A 19,604-nucleotide genomic window follows, 5' to 3' on the forward strand; every position below is an offset into this window, starting at 1 on the left:
GACCAGACAGACAAAACTTCCAAGATACCATAACAGCACCACTAAGTTATTTTTCTGTATCAAACCCTTTCTAAGTATCACTTAAATTTTGTATTCCTCACTAAAGCTGAAAGCTAAAAAGCAAAGCTATATATATATATATATATATATATATATATATATATATATATACTGGACTTGAATATAACATAAACTTAAAAGTTACCTTCTTACATGCTGTGACAGAGCTTCCCAAACTGCTTGCAGAACTGTCTGTGCTGCTGCCTTGGCGCTCTGGGACTTCATGCATCAGTGGAGATTCAAAGTTGCTGAAGAACAAAAAAGAAACAAGCCCCCAAAAACCTTTCCAGTGACCCAGCTACATAAATAACTCAATACCAAAACACAGGTCAGTAAAGAAATGTAACTTAGAATACTAGATGCTGTCTGTACTCTCCTAGCTGGTGTTAGTAGTCGATTTATTACTAATTTTCCCTTTCTGGAAGACTATCCTGAGCTACACACTTTGGATATAAAATAGCAGACTGATGTCTTTTGAAGACTAGAGGAAAGCATAAGCTGCCTACAACCAGACCTGTCTGTCTTGAATGCCACTGTAAAAAGTAGTACTAGCTTGTTTTCATAAGCAGGCACCTTGGAGCAGCACATGAAATGCTTGCTGCATTAATTCTACTTGGTAAACAACAGAAATATTTGCTGCATTTTTACCTGCCAGGATGGAAGTAAAGGGGTAGTGATTACAAAGTAAAAAACACAACAGGAGAGGCAGTATTCTGTAATCCAGATGGAACAGCTCGATACACTGTAGGTTTGGGGCTAAGGTAAATCGTGCACATATTCTGTTTTGTGGTTCAGTGGCACACAACAAATATGTTTACTTTGGGACTGTGCAGATGTGAAGTACAAAACCATAAAAACAAGTTCCCCCAGCCAAATTGTTTGCACACACAGCAAGAACCAACCCTCATACTTTTCCTTTGGAAGTTCAGGCCAGTCTTCAAAGATCTTGCATTGTATAATAATTACATTGGTCCAAGATTAATGAAGCTTCACCCTCTGGTCACGACATGATCACAGTTTAAGGCCACATGTGCTAAAGGACTGTTTATTCAGGAACATACTAGGGGAAAAGTATCCCTACATGATCATGTTCTGCTTTCCAGACTGGGTCTTTGGAGTGCTTTTAATTATTGCAAGTCACCTATGAGAATATATGGAACATGTTGTGATGGACCATAAAGAGTGACCAGGTCACCATGGCTCCAGTAATGATCCCTCATTGGTTCCAATGGATAACAGACCATGTACAACTTCCTTCTATGCCCAAACCTAAAGTGCATTTTCCTCAGTCACCTTTACTGAGTGTAAACCAGTATGTTAAGAGGAGGCCATTCACACTGTTTTTTTTTCTGAAATCCAGAGCCAAGCATGACTAAGGCTACCTTTCCCTTAAAGATTAATGCATGTACCTTTCACCTGATACTGCTTAGGACTAGCTAGGAATATATGCATTCCCACTGGTAAGCAACTTTAAGTTCTAGAAGTATCTAGATGTGCTGGAATTAGAAGAGTGAATAAAAAATATAAAACTAATTTAGGACTTGTTAACTGCCAGCTGGGGGGAAGTTTAATGAATCACGTGGGAGGAGAGAATACAGATGCTCAAGAGAGACCAGAGGGTTAACTGACTTCACTTGGAAAGTGTGTTACCACTTAATACTCTGGCAGACACCAGCATCATTTGTACTTAGAAAGAAGACTTTTGCCTGTTTACAAAACTGCTTCATTGCTCTCAGATGATATAGATACACAGTAATATTTCTGGGCAGTAATTTCTCTGGTATTTAACACAGCAAAATGGCATTTTATAAGCCTTATACTGAGTTCTTTAACAGAATGAGGGAAATTAAACACAGGAAGTCAATTCTGGCTTTCTATCTCCATTTAAAGTAGGAACCTCATAGTCAGAGGGTGAAATCCTGTATAAGTCAAGTATCCTCCTTGGTAAGTCCACATTGAGATGAAGCCTTTGGACGTGGTAAAACTCACCAATCCCAGCAGGAGCTGTGCACTGCCTCTTTTTATAAGATGCATCACCTCTGCAATCTAATCGAAAATTACAGATCAAGGCTGACCTGCAGACTGAAGTTCAAGGTTGTACTGTTTTCTCCTGCTCTTCACCGAGGAAGACTGAGGGGTTCTGCCCCAGGGAGCTAAAGGGCTGCTAATGACTCTGCTCTCAGTTCCACTGTCTGCAGGGAACTGAACCTCACTGCGTGAAGTGCTGCTGAGTCTAACAGCAACAAAGATAATTTGACAACTACCTACAGGCCTTCTTTGGAACCTAATTAAGCAGTGCAAACAGAATATCACATTAAAGCATAGAGTTGAAGAGTCACATTCTGGAGTATCAACAGATCTGTGCTATCACCGGACAGTATTTCAGCAAGGGGTAGCACATGACACGTCCCATACAGAAGTAAAGCCCTCCTCCAAGTCATGCGGAAAGTGAAATGATCTGTAAAAGCTTCTTAATCCTTTAAAATCTGTGTTCTTTTCTAAATAAGCCCACTTTTCACTGGTAAATATAGAAAACCTTGTTAAAACCACATGATGACTGAAATAAATGTAAAATGCCATTAAATATTTTAAATGAGACTAGGCTCCCACTCAGACTAAAGTTCAGACAGGAACCCGGCTACCTTTGCTGTCTCCAAGATTTGGTAAACCTAAATCTTCTTGTCACCCATCCCAGTCATCAGAGCTGTATTTCACATCCAGCTGATTACTTGGAGCACAGGAAAAATCAAGCAACTGTGTTTCACAGGGCAAGGGACAATGCATTTACAAGTATCTCTAACACTTTTGGAGCTTTTTTTTTGTCTTGAGTTGATGTCTCTTGTAATTTAACTGCAGAGCAGAACTATTCTCATGCTGCACTGCAGTTTCACTCCTGAATTATCCAAAGGACAGGAACTCTGGGCTCCTACCCCTTGCAAACAGCTTCGGGGTCAGGGTTCAGTCACTGAAGTGCAGAAAAATTTTAACAAAGAGGTGTCAAAATAGGAGAGCTACATTCAGTTTTAGATTCCACAGCCTTCTCCTTAATGAGTTTATGGCCACACAATATCTAGAAGCAGCACAGGGAAACAGGTACATGAGCCCCTCTAGGTGTGACACAAAGGAGATTTGCAGCAATGCAAACTGATGAGAAAATGAGCAGCCAGCTGTGCTTCTGCAGGCTGGGAATTCAGCACCACAAATGTGAGTCTTCCATAACTCAGGGAGGTGCAGTGTATGAGGTCCTGCAGAGATACCTTTCTTCCAACATGGAACACTGATTTGGCTTTTCAACATCTCTTTTTCAATTATCTCAACTCCCAGTTAGGGCAAAGTTTCCTCTTCTCATTATCCCATGGGTACCCTTTCTAACCTTTCATTTTCAACAAGTGTTTTCTCAAGAGACCCTCCTCAGGCCATACAGCTCTGCCACCCTCTGTAGCAAAGGCAGTAATATAAACCTATTTTTCATTAACTCTCCAGAGAAAAACTATTCTGGCTTTGACAAGTTTCTGCTCTCATTAGTTCCTCAATAGCAGGAAGCAGAAAGAAACTCTTGCAGAGATGTAGTCAGCTCATCATCAAGTGACAGCTTTGCATTCACATACTATGCTCCTTACTTCACAATAGGAGCTTACACCAAGTGCTGGACTTTCAGGACATCTGGCACAGATTGGAGCCTTTTCACTACAAGATAAAGAAAGCTGTTGGAGTTTTTGGGTCTCAGTTCTCAAGTTTTCTTGGCTCCCTTGTTTAGTATATCATGGAGAATGCTAGATGTGCTCATCTGACTTGGAGGTATCACAAAAACCCACAGGCACAGCAACCAATTTCTGTTAAGGGATGGCTCATTTTGAGAGTTTTCTTTTGGTGTGAAAGATCCTAATCTATAATTCAGCTTTTGAAACTGAAGTTGAGAACCTGGACCTCAGACTTGGTGCTAAGTGCATCATTTTCACTTTGGTATTTCATTAACAGAGAAGTCTCCACACTCATGTGTCACCAGGTGCTGTCTTACTGATTCATGAATAGTAACTGATAATTTTTTTCCTACAAGCTATATGCACTTGCAAAGAATACAAAAAAGCTTCCTGGAAATTAGAGAACTCTAGTAAATAGCTACGAGATTTATATCACTAACTGTCATAATAACACATCGTGTATTACTGTCCAAAATGCAAACGAATTGCTTCATCTTTCCTATGTTAAATAATTCAAAAATACTGACCTCGATGACTCAAGACTTAATCAAAAAACCCACAACTGCTCCTAAAAATAATTATCTCCTTTGCAGATGTGGCAGATGGTGCTACATCAACTAAGATGAGGCAATTTAAAGAATTCCCCAGGTTATCACTAAAGAAAATTAATCTTGTGAAACAATATCAGAAACTTCAATTTCCTACCATCTTGAACAAGCATAGCCAGCTTCCCAAAACTTGCTGTTCAATAATCATTCCTAAGGAGCAATCTCAATAAATAATAAGTGACCATTACATGTATATTTTTTGAATCAATCATATTACAGCCTGCTGTTCTTCCTCTTTTCGACTCCTAATCTTGACATTTTGAACTTAGAAAAATGTACTGATCCATGACAAAAAAATCATGAAGGAAGCAAATGAATGAACACAGGGAGGTTTCTCAGAGTAATTAATGCCAAGCTATAGTGAACTACATTTCTGCTAAAATTTGTAGTGAACATCATAAACAACAAAAAAAGGGATGAATCTCATTTTGAAATAGAAATGAGAGAAGTGAAAGCAGAGCAAAATACTTTAGCATCTTCTTCTACCTTCCCAAATAAACCCAAAAGCTACTAAGCAACTGAGGAAGGCAGCCAGCTTAATCCAGACCTTAAGCAAGAAGCAGTTTTGAAAAGCATGCAGTGTTCAAACAGCATCTCTTCACTTCAAAGTCTTTTTGAAGTGGACCGACTAGTCATACTCTTTCCTCATGCTACCTTTCAAATTTTACAGTTTTAAGATTTACCTTTGCAAGTAAACAGGTCAGGAAAGTCACTAGGAGCAAAATTTTTAGGTGTAACAGTGTCAAAGTTACTATTCTAATCCATAGAAATGGTTTTTATCAGTCCGGACAATGTGTATACTTCAATCAGATCACAGATGGTTAGTCAAACAGACACTCTATAAATACCTCAAACAAATGTCTTTCTGATTTTGTTATGGATTTGGAACTCAAGTACAGAATCAGAATAATCACTGGCAATATCAGGATCACATCTTGTAAGGTATTCACAGACTTGTTTCAGTCTCCCACAGCTGCTACTGGCTTCACTGGAAACAAAAACACTGAATACTTCCCTTCATTGTGTATGCAATTTAACAGGTACAGGATTGGGTTTTATAGATCAGCACACTAAAAAGACTAGAAGTTTAAATGCTTTATATTCAGATTACTCATTTCATAGTGTCTGTTGGGTCCTCTTGATTTACATTTATTTTTTATCAGTGATACAGCTGCCAAAAGACCAGGTCTTTAGCTACATGCTGATGAAAAATAGAGAAAAGACAACCCGTGCTGGGGTAAACTTCACAATGCCCAAAGTGCCCTGAATGACCTTTATTCTGCTCCAAATTAAACCAGTAAATAAATCTGTAAGTCTCTGTAAGCAGTAGTAATCATCAGCCTTCTTTTAAATCATGCTTTTAAAATATTATAAAAGAACAGACAAGTTTTACTGACCAATAAATGTAAACAAAACTAACTACGGTTTTTATGATCTACTTGGAAATATTCCTTCCTTCCTGAGTTTACTGATTGAATTACTAAGGATAAAATAACAAGGCTTTATGTACCAGTCTGACAAACTCCTCCACATTCAATAGCTATGGCAGGATATATTCAGTTCAGAGAGCTGACAATCAAATCAAAGAGTTGGCACTCAGGAGCTGAACGACAGATGATTGGGCTGGTGGGTTTTGATGGTTAACTGTATTTCAGTAATTTACTGTCAGACAGTCAACCCAATATAAAACTGGCTTTTGCACACAGATGATAGGCATCCTGCCTGGTTTTGTTCCCACCTATCCCTGGATTTGACATGGCTTTAAGACATTCTAGATGGACCTTTGTTAGGCTGGTAGAATGGCTACTTACTAAGGAAACCTTCCAGAATGAACATGCTCGGACCTCAGTCAAACTACAGGAAAGAACAGGAGTAACTACGAGATCTCTTCTGGTGGGAAATGTCCACAACAATTCACAGGTAACAGGGACCTCTGCTGAGTTCTGAAGTGGAGGATGTTCTAGAAGGGACATAAAGATGACCTGGAGCAACAGCTAGGGACCAGCAAGGTCTGATGAAGAAGAATGAGTGACTTGGCAAAGATGAAGGAACAGACCCTTAAAGGCAGGGAAGGCTACAGGACTTTACCTTATTGAGATGGACTGAAAGACAACTCAGACTGCTTTTCTGCCCCAAAAGAAAGGAGTCTGTGCTCAGGCCTGGAGTGCCAGCCAGTGGGAAACTAAAGCTCTGCTGAGAGTTTGACTGCAGGAAAGATAAGAAACCTTGTTAAAGGAAGGATTCTTCAAGCAATTAGTCTGTATACACAAGACTTAAATGGGCAGTGCTGATTGGGAAGATGATTTTAGAGAGACAGGCACAGGTACCACAGAAACATAAGAATGAGGCAGTTTCATTTCCTTTACAGCAAAGCAACAGAATTGCTACTATTTAAGCCTACTAAGTCATCAAAAAACAATATAAAATCTGAAATATTCTTAAAAAGATGTCTCACAAAAAATTCCTTATTCACTTAGCATGTGTAGGAGTACTGTACAATATTACTGGCCCTTGTACTGTGGAAAGGAGAACAAAACAGGAAATCATTCTTTTTCCATTCTAGCAAAAATGTTCATGATTGTGTATTTATTAAGAAATTTATATTATTTCTGCATTTTTGATGGCAATGCCTATTCTTAATATAGATATATTGTTAGTGCAGCACAATGTAATAGTCCAAATGTATGATGTTATCTGATCCTCCTTTTAAAAGAACAGAAAAAACATTGTGACACAGCTGGAAACTGGTGAAATTTGGTCCAATTTAAATACATAACAAATGTGCAAGCAGCTCCCACAGATTTCAACTAGAAATAGAAATTCTCAGCACTTTTCAGGATGAAATCAAAGACATTGAAAATTAGGCTTTCATGCCATAAACCACTGGGTAATTTTTCACAGCCTGTTTTATATGTTTCTTGTCTCTAACAAACAACTTGTATTCACTGCCTGCTCCTCTCATCCTTTTGCTATGCACAAACTATCAGCTGGGCATTTCAGGACAACCAGTGCAACACAACACAGGAAGACACAACTGTTTTTATGTGGAGGATGTAAATCTTGCTTTAACTCATTCATGAAGTATTTTTGGCATTCTATTTATATTATATAGCCAAACATCACAGTCAAGTTTCTCAACCAGCTCCTGTCATCAACAAATGTGATTCTCATTCGGAGCATCAGAGCAACAACAGTAAAATACTGACAAAACAAGCCTCAAAGCACAGCACAGGCAAACAAGTATTTCACTATCTGACAACTTCTTTTAAAGGCCATCCTCTAAAGATCTCAAATTTAATTTATAAAAGCTTTTCAGTGATTATATTCAAGACAGATACTGAATATTTCTGAAGGGAAGAGGAATGTGATGAAGACGTTCATAACTTAGAAGTAAATGCATATGTCATGATTTTATTTGAATAGAAAATGTGTGTAGCTAATCACAACTTGCTAGCTGTTCGTGTGTTTTCCTTTTTAGATTGATTACAAATCAAATAGACTGTACAAGCCTAATTGAAGTGTGGTAGGCAGTCAGGATTATGTGCGTGATCAGAAGGTGAACATCACTTTCATCTTTTGAATGGCATTTTCCTAATATTCAGCGGACTCTGAAATTCTTTGTACCACCTCTCCACAGAAATAATAAATCTGGCTTTGGAATTATGAGATTAAGGAAGGGGTCCTGTCTGTACCTAAATACAGATATTTAAGATAGGAGGTTGGGAACTTCCCACTGTTGCAGCATCACTTTCAGCTACTTTTAAAAACATAAAGGGCAAAACCGTTAGTGAAAATGAACTACTGATACTGGAAAACCAGATTTTTCAATACAGAATTTGAATTATGGAACAGAAAAGTATGCCTATGACAAGTGGTTATAGTGTCATGATGTAAAATGTACTTTACTACAAATCATAAGAATTGACTTGAGTGTAGTGAAGATGTACCTTGCCATATCACACGTCCATATCACAGAAGTTAATGTCTCTGAATGCTACAGGAAACTATAACAAAATATTTATTCCAAAAGCCTGAAGACTCCCTACCAGTAAGCTACAGAACTGATCAGTAAAGCATGACAGCTTCTTTTATCTTCTCCTTTTTCCCCCTTTTTTGGGGGGAAGGGGGGGGGGGGGGGCGCAGAGAGCAGCATTTCTGTGATTATCAGTCAATCAGAGCAGAGGCAGAAAAATATGGTGAGGTGATCAGGAATTCCTATTACCAGGCATCTGTAAGGCATGCCCGAGCTGAACCAGTATTATGCCATGCCTTTTATGACACAGGGACAGTGACACTGTCAATCCCTCCTACCAGCAAAGGAATATCCAGGTCAGCGTGTGTGGATGCTCTCAGCCATGAAGGAGTGCTGCAAGTGAAAAAGCCAGATTAGCCTCACCCTCAACACAATAGTGCCTTGCAGGTATTTTGGAAGCCACCAAATACATTTTGATCTCCTGTTTGGCAGAACAGATTTAAGCAGCTGTTTTGAACCCAAATGCTTGAATTCATCCCTTCTTCTCTTGTGGTTACAAGGGAACCAAGATTTTGCTGCTGTGAGCAAGACTGGGAGATTTGGTTGGTATTCTTCTAAGGAGAGCCTGTTCTTCTTCCTCTGTTCTCAGTAGTAACACTGTCCAATTGTAACATCATTTCCACAGCTGTAAAATGAAGGGTATTTGTAGCCTGTTGTAATTAGCTCTTTTGGTCAGGCACCTATACCAACATAGCCATACATTAAAAAAATAACTGGTCAAAATGACACTATATAGTTGCAGTATTGCTCCCTACTAAACTCAATTTGATTATGGCAAATATTTTTCCTTAACAGTATCTAAAGTACTTTCAAAAGTACCAATCCAGCACATGTATTATTTCTAGTGAATATATAAATTTCTTCAACTCCATTCTGTTTCCCAGCACTTTTAATTTGCAAGAATGCCAAGTTGGTTTAGATTCCTGCTAAACCTTCCAAAACATTGTCTAGGATTATAATAGAGCTCAGAAAGCAATATGTTTTTACCTTGACTAAGGATACTAGAAAAGTAAAACAATATTCTAAAAAAAAGTGTTTTCATCTGAAATATTCACAGAAATTTCCTATTCTCTTTAACCCAGTATTGTTTCTATGACCACCTGCAGTTACATTTGTAAACTATCTAGTTAAAACGTCAGGGTACATTCTGCTTATTTTAATGCCAAAGAATACATTTTGTCTTGGCTTATTCACAACAAATCTTATTTTAACATATTTTATACACTTGAAATATTCTTGAACAATTCTGATTGCTACTAATATCCCAAAGAAACACAAACCTTATCAATTTTGATGCTATGTGAATATGTCAATGAGTACAATCTGTGATTAGACAGAAAAAAAATCTCAAAACTCACTTGCTTAAAAGTGTTTTTTAAAAAAGCATGATAACGTTGTCAGAGATGTGAACAAAATGAAACTGCCTCTAATCAACTTGGCTTTTAATATGATAAAACATGCTTTTGTGTCATTCTGTCAAGAAGCTCCAAACATTATATTTGGTTTAACTTGCTTCAATTTGTGAAACTTCTTTTTTCCATAGACTGTATGTAATGTGATTAATGGGACTGAGTGGTAGGTGAAGGCAACATTCACAATTTTTTCCACACTTATAGCACCTTAAAAAAAGCATGTGATTTCAGTCCAAGAAACTATGTTTGAACTTTTTTGGCTTAATGAATATTTCTTTCTAGCCTCTAAAATCTACAGCCTTTCATACTCTATATAATGAACATGAGACATGATTTCTGGGAGTCTAACAGTGAATCAGGTCAATGGGTTATTAATTTAATTAATTCCTTGGTGGCTTGATGTAGATAAACTGCCACTGTTTTGCAATGAATTTCAGATGAATTATAAAACTGCTGTGATACCTGGGCTTGACATGGTTAACTTGTTCCCATGGGATGCATAAGGTCCAGCAGGACCATCTGCACCACGGACTGAGTCAGGTTAAGCTCTCAGACAACTTTATCACAGCCTGCAGTGTGATTCTGTGAGTACCTGCCAAATGAGTATTCCTACACTTACACCTAATTAAAAAAAAAAAATAAACCAGCTCTTCTAATTAACTTCATTAAGAGTAGAGGTTGCCACTTGCTTTCATGCCTTTGGGTGTGTTTAAATTTTACTCTGATCAACACTAAGCTCTTTCAATTCAGAGGAACAAAACCAGAAGTATTCTCGGAAATCCAGGTTTCGACAAATTCCTATTGTTTCATTAACGGGGGTCACTGTAACAATTGCAGCTACAGAAAGACACAGGTAACAGAGCTCTGGTTCTGTGTATGCAAAAGCAATCCCTGCAAAGTAAACCCAGCCCTACAGTCTCTTTGCTCGTTTCATTATTGGACTTGGACTAGTATTTATTACTAGTTTATATTACTTGTTTATGGTCTGTCACTATTTTTTTTCAGTAGTTAATTATTTTTCTTATACGTGATGCCTTCAAAGCCTTGCCTTTTGAATCAGGTCACCTGTTGGACTCAACAAATACATATTTACCTATGAATTAAATTTTCTTGTATGAAATAAAAATCTGCTACTGTTGCTAGTACCAAAAGATACCTCTCTTATAGTCATAGGCACTGCACTGTTCCATAATGCATAGACTTCCAAAATCTGAGAAGTATGGGTATATTTGTAAAAGTACCAAAACTCTGTGTTTGATAGTTATACTAACACTGATACAGGTCATATATGCTACCTTTGGGAATATGGATAATGTGACTATTGGATTTCACTGAATTTATGGCATGTATTATGTTTAGGATTCAAAGCCTTGGCAGATACAATGTGATCATATAACTAAGCTCCTTAAAAGAGCTGTGCTATTACTTCTGTATTTTTAAACATTCAAGAAGCAATTTTTTTTTCCATTTGAGGGGAATGCCTTATTCCAGAGTTTATGTGACGATAACAGGTTTTCATTTTAATACCACAGCACGCAAATCTTTTCCTTTTAAAAATAAATGGCCTATTCATTTTTATTAGATGTCTGCAGTGGTAATACACATTTTTCACTGAGAAGGAGGACATTGCCCTGACAACATAGAAGAGGAACAATCTATAAGTGTGCTGTTGAAACATTACCCTGCTGATTTGATCTCTTCCCTTTTCAAATTGAAATAACACAAACGGTTATAAATGCATCTTAGGGGAAACAGATTGGGACCTAATTTAAACACAGTTCTGAAAACCAGGAGACACCATTACTTTTTCCTGTTAATATTCTGAAGAGCCACTGCATGTAATGAACAGCTCCAATGCTGACAGAATGCCTGTATATGAAATTCTGATAACCATGCAATCTCATGGGGACTACATGAAGACCACACAAACAAGAGGAAACATAACTTTGATAAAAACTGTAGGAGAATAGTTTGTAAGGATAGTGCAGGAAGCAGTCTTTCCCAATTAATTACAGCTGTACTGATTACCAAGGAGTAGAAACAGCCTTGCCTGCCCTGTGAGGCTGGGTGTTATAAAAGAGTGGGCTAGCTGGCCACAAGTCACAGCTGGAGCCCCAGAGTCTGCTGTAGCTTGGGATGGGGCTGCTGGCTGTGCTGGGAGGGACATGTGGTCGTGCAAGGGACAGACAAGGTAAGGAGAGGCTGTGTGAGGGACAGACAGGGTTAGGTGGCTGGGTAAGGGACAGGTTGGGGTTAGCCAGTCATGCAGAAGGAAACTTGCAGGGAGGAGAGAAGGAGTCAGTGCTGTGTGGGGCTGCCTGTAGGAAAAGGAGTCAGAGCTGCCAGAGAGAAAGCATGAAAAGCTTTTAATAAAAGACTGGTAATGGTGCCAGTCGTGATACAATTACTACAAAAAACCACCTACCTATTGCGTGTTGTGGGCACTTGCAGTAGCCAGATACTTAATAATAACCAGGCACACCTTGAAGTGAAGAAAATTACTGAGGGAATCTAAAGAGATTAATGACAACAATCCAAAGGTTGACAAGACTGAAAAAAGAAGCTTTAAAATTTATTCTAGATAGCAAATAAATCCCAGATATTGTAGTGTTTATCTGCACAAGCTAACTTTGTAGTTCTGGTTAAAAGAAAACCAGAAATACACCATATGTTTTTTTCTCTCTATTTCAGTGAAGCAGGAAGAAGGGGAACTACTGCACATGCAGTCTGAAGCACTGTCAAATCCACTGATAAGCAAAGAAGTTGTTAAAAAATTGGGAAGCAACCCCCACAAATTTCTGGCACTGAGATCCTGAGAGATGTAAAGTTTTTCAAAGTGCCTCATCCCTGTAAGTGCCATGCAGGCTTCCCCTCCCTGCTTCTCCCCAGAGAGCACAGCCAAGAGCCTGTACAACACACCAGGAGAAGAGGAGCTGCTGCATTTATCCAGTGAGTTGGCAATTAAAGCTATTGTTTTGATGTAGAAGTTTAATTAATTTTCCTTCTTCTGAGAAAAAACTAAAGCTGCCTGCTGGACTTCTGAGTAAATGCTCAGAATTACATGGCTATTAGTGCTTGCATTCCTGGTCCTTCATGTTGAAGCTGCTTCTCCACTGAAATAAGTCAATACTGTGTCTGAGAGCAGCTGCAGTGAGTGTAATACAGAGCAGTGAGCCTGGAGGGACCACTGCTGGGATCCTGGCGTTCCAGGCTGGTATCCTGAGAGGAGGGAGCCCTCTCAGCCTGCTCCTGCTCATCAGCACCTCTGGCACATCTCACTGCTGTCTGCATATGTGACTTCTGGCTGTTTAGGTGCCAATCATGGCTTAAAATACTGCTCTTTAGAGGGTGTTCTTACACTCGAGTTTAGGGAAGGATAACTGCATGAGGAGTGACCAGGGTTCATTATCCACCGTGCAGATCAAGGTTCCCACAAGTCTATGCCTCCCTCCCCCCCACCTTCCCAGCTGGCAGCTGAACCAACCACACGTAACAAGGAAGAGTAAAGTGATTAATGCAGGGCTGAGGAAGGAGATGACGAAACCCTGATGAATTAGTGAGTCTGCCTGCAATGATTACCTGGAGGAGGTCACAGCCTAATTCATATACAAAATAAGCAGCATAGCTACAGAATATGGATGTTCCAAATTATCACTGATAGTTGCTAGTATTTCTCAAGTCTGTCTGGAGAAGGAGAGGACTGAATGAAGGAGGAGAAGGGCTGGTATGCATAGGCAGACTGTGAGCAGAGTGACTGGCACTACTGCAACTATTGCAGTCACAAAGGGGAGAAGGGATGCACAGGATTAGAGCTGGAGCTGAAAGAAGAGATTAATGGATATTTTCAGGAAAACAGTGAGAAATTCATGTGGGAGGCCAGGGTAGGCAGGATTAAAGAATTTAAAACAGATGGAGTTTGTTAAATAAGGAAGAAGTGGCGATGCCAAGCCTGGACATAAGCAGTGTGGTTTAGTCACTGTAGTGTGCAAGTGGGTTAGTGAAACAAAGCATGGAAATTCTATAGTTAAATTCTTTACTACTTCTGCAAGTCTTCCTCCTCCCTTCACCCACAGTCCCATTCCTCAAGGGATTAGATTCCCCAAGCACAGACTTATGACCTTTGACAATTTAGGTTGCTTATGGTTTTAGCTGATTTTTTTTTTTTTTCTCCCCTAACCATACTGAAGAAAAGCATCTCTGATAATTTTGTCTATGTTTAATAACACAGGTTAGCCAGGTTAATGAACTGCTTAAAGTAACTGCCCATGAAAACAGGGCACAGCATGTCATTTCAGGAATTCTAACCACTGAGACTCAAACTAACATTGAAAGAAGTTAGTAAATATTGAAACTAATCAGATAATTTTTCTGGCTACTCCACTCATAATATCGGGTACATTCATCTGCTAACTTGCAAATAAAAAGCATACCAGCAAGTATTAAATGGATTCCTCTGGTTGGGCTGCACTACTAGTTCTGCATGAGTGCAGAAAAATAAATTTCATCCTCATATGTGATGCCAGCTGCTGCTCTAATGCATGTAGTTTCCTGATAATGAGAGTTCTGACATTACTCAGTTGTTCAGGGGATTTATTTGCTCTCTTTCCTTTAAATAAGATTTGTGATACGTTTGGTTTTCCTTTATTCATAGAGGTGGAAAAATACGGAGAACAGGCCTGTAAGATGTGGTCTATGTGATCATTCCCACCAAACACTACCCATTGCTCTTCTTCACTTACATAATTTCACTCATCACTCGTAATTTTTCAGAATAAATTTTTTGTATTTATTTCCATTTATGTTTTGCTTTTCTGTTTATTTTTGTTGGCATTCTCTTTAACGATTTATTCAAATTGTTATCTGCAGCTTAGTCCCATGGCTGTTGTGAAGATTTTGCCTGCAATCTTGTCTCCTTAAAGGATCAAAGTTTTATTTCACTCATTCCTAAAAGCATCTTAGTTCAAAGCCACCAAATCTGTTTTTGCTGTTATACAAGATCCAGGCTGCTTTGCTGGAGCACAAGAGCAGCTGTCAGCTCTGTCTGTGACAGTGTCACTGTGCATGTTCCAGTGGCACTGAGCGTGAGTGCCTGCTGCCTGTAAGGAAGCTCTGATACAGCCACAGCTTTTGGATCTCTTCTCAACGTTAAATATCTTAACTTACCTCTTTACATCTGTGGCCAGCCCTAGCATGTTCATCAAATGTAAACAGTCCTTGGTTTCTCATCAGGGTCCCGTAAAACCAGAAAGGTTTTTCCTAGCCATTCTTTGTGCACTATGTGCCACACCAGGTATTTCTGAGATGAAACAAAGATCATTTTGTGTTGGTGATACAACACTTTTTTTTTTTTTATTATGCGCAGAGCAAGTTCTCAGAAATAACCAGACTTACTTTAGGCTTGTCTTTTCACTTTTTAAATGGAAAACCTGCTACTTCTCATCTGAGTGTACAGGCACTTTAATTTATCTGAATTACTGTTCAGTCTAATGTTGCTTCTAAGCTCCACTGCTGTTTCCAATTCTGAATTGAAGAACACTTTAAATTCCTCCATTTCTTTCTAGTATTTACACAAAAGGTGCGTTGAAAGCAGATGCCAGTTCAAAAGACATGTTGGAAGACTTTTATTTGGCAGCCAGTATTTCTTTCAGACACACAATTGGCCAAAAACTGCTTATGTTTATAGGTTTGGTTTCATAAGCTTTAGCAGAGAAACTGCAGTTTTACTGAAGGGGGTGGTTGTATGTCCTTAAGCAGCTGAGCAGACACATCCCAGACAGTCACTATCACAGAGGGCCAGAAACAAGGAAGTTTCTGCCTCATATATAAAAAGTTCAAAATTTTTCTTCCTGTCTCTCACCTAATGAAGCAAAGTGCAAGCTGGTATATTTAAGATTTTGATGTGAGGGTGTTTTTTCTTCCACCATGAAAAAAACCACCAAAACAAAACTAGCCACCACAAACAAAGAAAAAACCCAAACAACAAATCCTTATGCATTTCCAGCTCCCCAACTGCAGCATGCATCCGAAATGTCTTTTAGCTGCTTGAAGGAGAAGTGGCAGCTACCAGTTCTGTGCAGATCTCTTCAGCTGCTCATCTGACCCCCAAGCTAAGTGCTCAGTGCACGAAGCTGCTGCTGGAAATGCTAAATTATCAGTGGAAGCCTGAAGGCCACTTGCCTGCTCTGTTCTGCAGTGACTGCTGGCATCCCAACCCAGGGCTTATGGTTTTGCCTTCAACTATGGAAGCCAAAGGAATGGAAGGTACTGAGCAGGAATTGTTGTGCTCCCTGAGTTTTTATTGAACTCTGGGAGTGATGGTGATGTACCATAGTCAGCAAGTGGGGAGAGCTGTGGCCTTGATTTAGGAAGATGTATGTAGGTGACTAAGATAAGGCATAAGCAGCCACAGAAACAGGTTAATGCCTGAAGTGATTCTGTAAGGAAAATGAAAATATCTTTGATTTATAACAGTTTGACAGTGAAAACGTTCTTTGAGGTCAGTAAAGCTAAATTCTAAATGCTAACATTCAAAGTTCGTATTTCTCAACAGCTGCTGTAGCTACATCCCAATTAAAAGTTCCCTAAATATTGTATAGTGGGCATAATGAGCTGAAGGTGTATGATAAATTATCTGTCCCATAGTTTCTCAGATATGCTTTGTTTTCCCACAAGGTTTCCTGGTGAAGACAGGAATGACTGAATAGACTACTTGTTGTTCTGGTCATCCTTCCTGGAGTCCTGTGATCTTTACTCACAGGGAGAAAGCTTACAATTAAAGCTTCAGCAAAGAAAGGGTTACCTTGATTAACAAATAACAGTGAGCCTCAGGAGATAAGAGATGAGTGAATGGTAGTTCTTGGTGTAGGGAAGTCTGACCTGCTTAAGCTCTGGGAAGAGAATCACTCTTCAGGAAGATGAAACGGGTACCTTGCTGACATGAATAAGATTAGCCTTGGCCTTGCTACAGAAATAGGCAATTCTATCTGGGTTAATAGGCCTAGAGCAGAGGTGAAGAGATGACCAGATGGCAGAGCTCTGGAATGGAGAAGGACTGGTTTCCTCAGTTCCTAAACACAGTGATGAAAAGCTTAGCAATAATCATGGAGTTGGAAGATGGCTGTAGGCTTATGAGGAGGTAAATTTGTAACAATGATAACAAGAGGATAGGAAAGGAAAGCAACAGCTTGTCCAATTGTTACCTTTAAGAGTATCTTGTTGGAATGTCTGTTTATCTTGGGGTCAAGATTGCATTCTACCCAATTTTTGTAGAGTGTGAAATACAAGATGTTGTATCAGATAACCTAAGTCTCTCTTGCCTTAAAGTCTGCATCCCTCTCACTTTCAGATTGTGATTTCCCTTCAAATACTAAAGTTATTATAATCTCTTTGTTATTCGTAGTGTAAAAACTGCATTTAAAAATTACCTGCCATGATTAGTAACAAAAAATACAAAGCTAAATCCTTTTCATTTCACTTTGAAATGCTAAGGGAAAAATTGAGAAGGACTATTTCTGGATCAGGCAATTCAGACCAAAGTGCAAAAGCATTATTAAGCTTTGGGCAGTAAATATTTATTGATATGAAACACTATTCAATCCAGTCTTTTTAAGGGATTGCTTTAAAGCTTTTTGTTTCCTTCTAGTAAATAGAAGCAATTTCTTCTCAAAGTAATTATCACCCACTCAGGTGTCATTGTCTCTCCCTCCCCTAAATAGTTCCTCTTGTGTGTTTAGGCAGTTACACATCGTTTCACCATCTTTCTTTTAAGGCTGTGCGTTCTCCAAACTTTATTTCTATGGGTTTTTTGCGTCTCATTTAGACATTGCACTGAGAGCAAGTAAACCAAAACAAATTCTAATAATTGACAACATATGTTTTTTATCTACGATATCCTTAAATGGTACAATTTCTATAATACTTCTGTCTGCCTGCTACTATCAAAACGCAATTTACTTGTGATTGTTGAAAATTATGCTTAACCACATCTTACATCTCCGGTAGGCTCCTGCTACCCGTGCATCCATTTCCGTCTTGCAGGAAGTTTTGCGCTAATCGTCTCTTCATGACCGCTATAAATGCACGTTTGGTGGAGCCAGGATAACAGAACTACAGCGATTTTTAGGTTTTCCTTTCATCGTGAAACAATCTGATTTACTAGGTAGCGGACACGCGTCGAAGTGATTTAAGCACACCATCCTGAAGGTATCATTAAGCGCTAATTAACTTACCGACTCTCTCGAGATGCTACGGCATGAAAACCAGCTGTCAGAGCAAATTTAGATGACAACGTCTATTTTTTCTTTCTATTGTAAGAAAAGCCCTCTAATTACTGCCTTAGGCATAAGGGCAGAGCGGCGCGGGTTCCCGACCACCTCCTGGCAGGTGCAGCGCGCCGCCCGCCCTTCCGCAGCCGCACGCGAATTCCCGGAGCCGCTCCGCGCCCGGCAGCGGCTCCGCTCCGCCGCGGGCACCGCGGAGCCCGAGCGCGGCTCCTCCGCGCCCGTTCTCAGGCCGGGGACCCCTGCCCGCGCCGCGGAGATCCCGGGCGGGGCGCTGGGCACCGTGCGGGGCCCCGCGGGCGCCCAGCGCCGATACTCACCCGGCGGCACCGGCGGCGGCGCGGCCCCGAGCGGCGCGGCGCGGAGCGCGCAGGCGGCGGCGCGCGGGGAGGGGCGCGGGCCCTACCTGGGGGCGGCGGGCGGGGGGCGCCCGGCCATGGCGGCGGCGAAGGCAACGGGACCCTCCGCTCCGGCCGTGTCGGGGCAGCGACGGCGCGTCCCCGGCGCTGCGGCGCCTCCCGGCCCTGCCCTCCGCCTCACTCCTCCCCCGCCCGCCCCGCCGCCTCCCCCGGCCCTCCCTCGCGGCCGGGCCCCGCGGGGCCGTGCGCTCCCCGGGGCGGTGCGGGCTGCGGCGGGGCCGAGCGCGGCACCTCGGGAGCCCGGTCAGCGCCGTCCGCCGCAGCGCAGCGCCGTGCCCGGCGCTCCTCGCACCTGCGAGCCGCTGCCTGCGAGCCGCTGCCCGGCCGGGACATGCGGGAGGCGCAGCCGGTCGGGAGCTGTTCGCCGGAGGGATGCGGGAGCGGCTGCCGGAGTTCAGGACGGCTGCAGAAGTTGCTGGCGTTGTGCTCTGGCTGCGGTGTGGGAGCAGGAACGTGACAGCGAGGTGCTCGTTGACTCCAGAGAGACACGGGCGATCCTTGCCGAGTCCTCGTTACGAATGTCATGATGTTCCTGGAGCCCCAGCCCCGTAAACCATGTGATTGAAATGACGGGGGTTTCTTTCTGGCTCAGATGTCACACTTGAGCATTTAGGGAAGGAGCCTCGAGTTAACTACAAATTGCGTCTTGTTTTGAGCTCGTTCAGACTATTTTATTTGGTTACTTTCAGCAAACTTTTCCTGGTTTGTTTCCTTTTTCTTTTCAGGAAAATACCGAGTGCATTCTGGCTTGGTATGTATCATGTTTGCAAAACCGTGCCAGAGAATCTGCAGTGCAAATGATTAGCATTGGTCTGTAGTCATGAAAGGAGCGATTAGAAGCACTTGAATCGTAAGTGATGGATGCACGGTGCAAAGATTGTTTTGAACCCAGAGCCTCTTGGGTTCGGCAGGAGTCCTTTTGCCTCCGGTGTGAAAGTTGGAGGCCTGGAGACAACTGGTATTGCCTTGTAATTGCTGGCAGGATTGCATTTCTGCTGAGATTTGTTTTCAATAAGTTTAGTCTTAAGGTCAAAGCCCAAGATCTGCCCTGTCCAGCTAGTTGATGAGTATTGTGCTCCTGTTAGTTACATA

The 19,604-nt window shown here is 40.9% G+C and overlaps 1 protein-coding gene across 2 annotated transcripts in view; it reads right to left on the reverse strand.

The window, feature by feature from the left end:
- SPHKAP (SPHK1 interactor, AKAP domain containing) overlaps positions 1-18,514 on the reverse strand; it is a 63,686-nt gene extending 45,172 nt beyond the window's left edge. Inside the window, exons 1-2 of one of the 2 annotated variants that reach the window (XM_014877860.2) lie at positions 18,500-18,514; positions 206-308 (exon numbers count right to left, since the gene is read on the reverse strand). In XM_014877860.2, the coding sequence (XP_014733346.2) occupies positions 206-289 (84 nt within the window). In that variant the 5' untranslated portion in view covers positions 290-308; positions 18,500-18,514. Of the gene's footprint in view, positions 1-205; positions 309-18,499 lie in introns of those variants that run through there. The other variant, XM_088170762.1, reaches the window with a different exon arrangement.
- Positions 18,515-19,604: the final 1,090 nt, after the last annotated feature.

The sequence above is a fragment of the Sturnus vulgaris genome, chromosome 10 (assembly GCF_052056855.1).
Source record: "Sturnus vulgaris isolate bStuVul1 chromosome 10, bStuVul1.hap1, whole genome shotgun sequence".
NCBI classification, from domain to species: Eukaryota; Metazoa; Chordata; class Aves; order Passeriformes; family Sturnidae; genus Sturnus; species Sturnus vulgaris.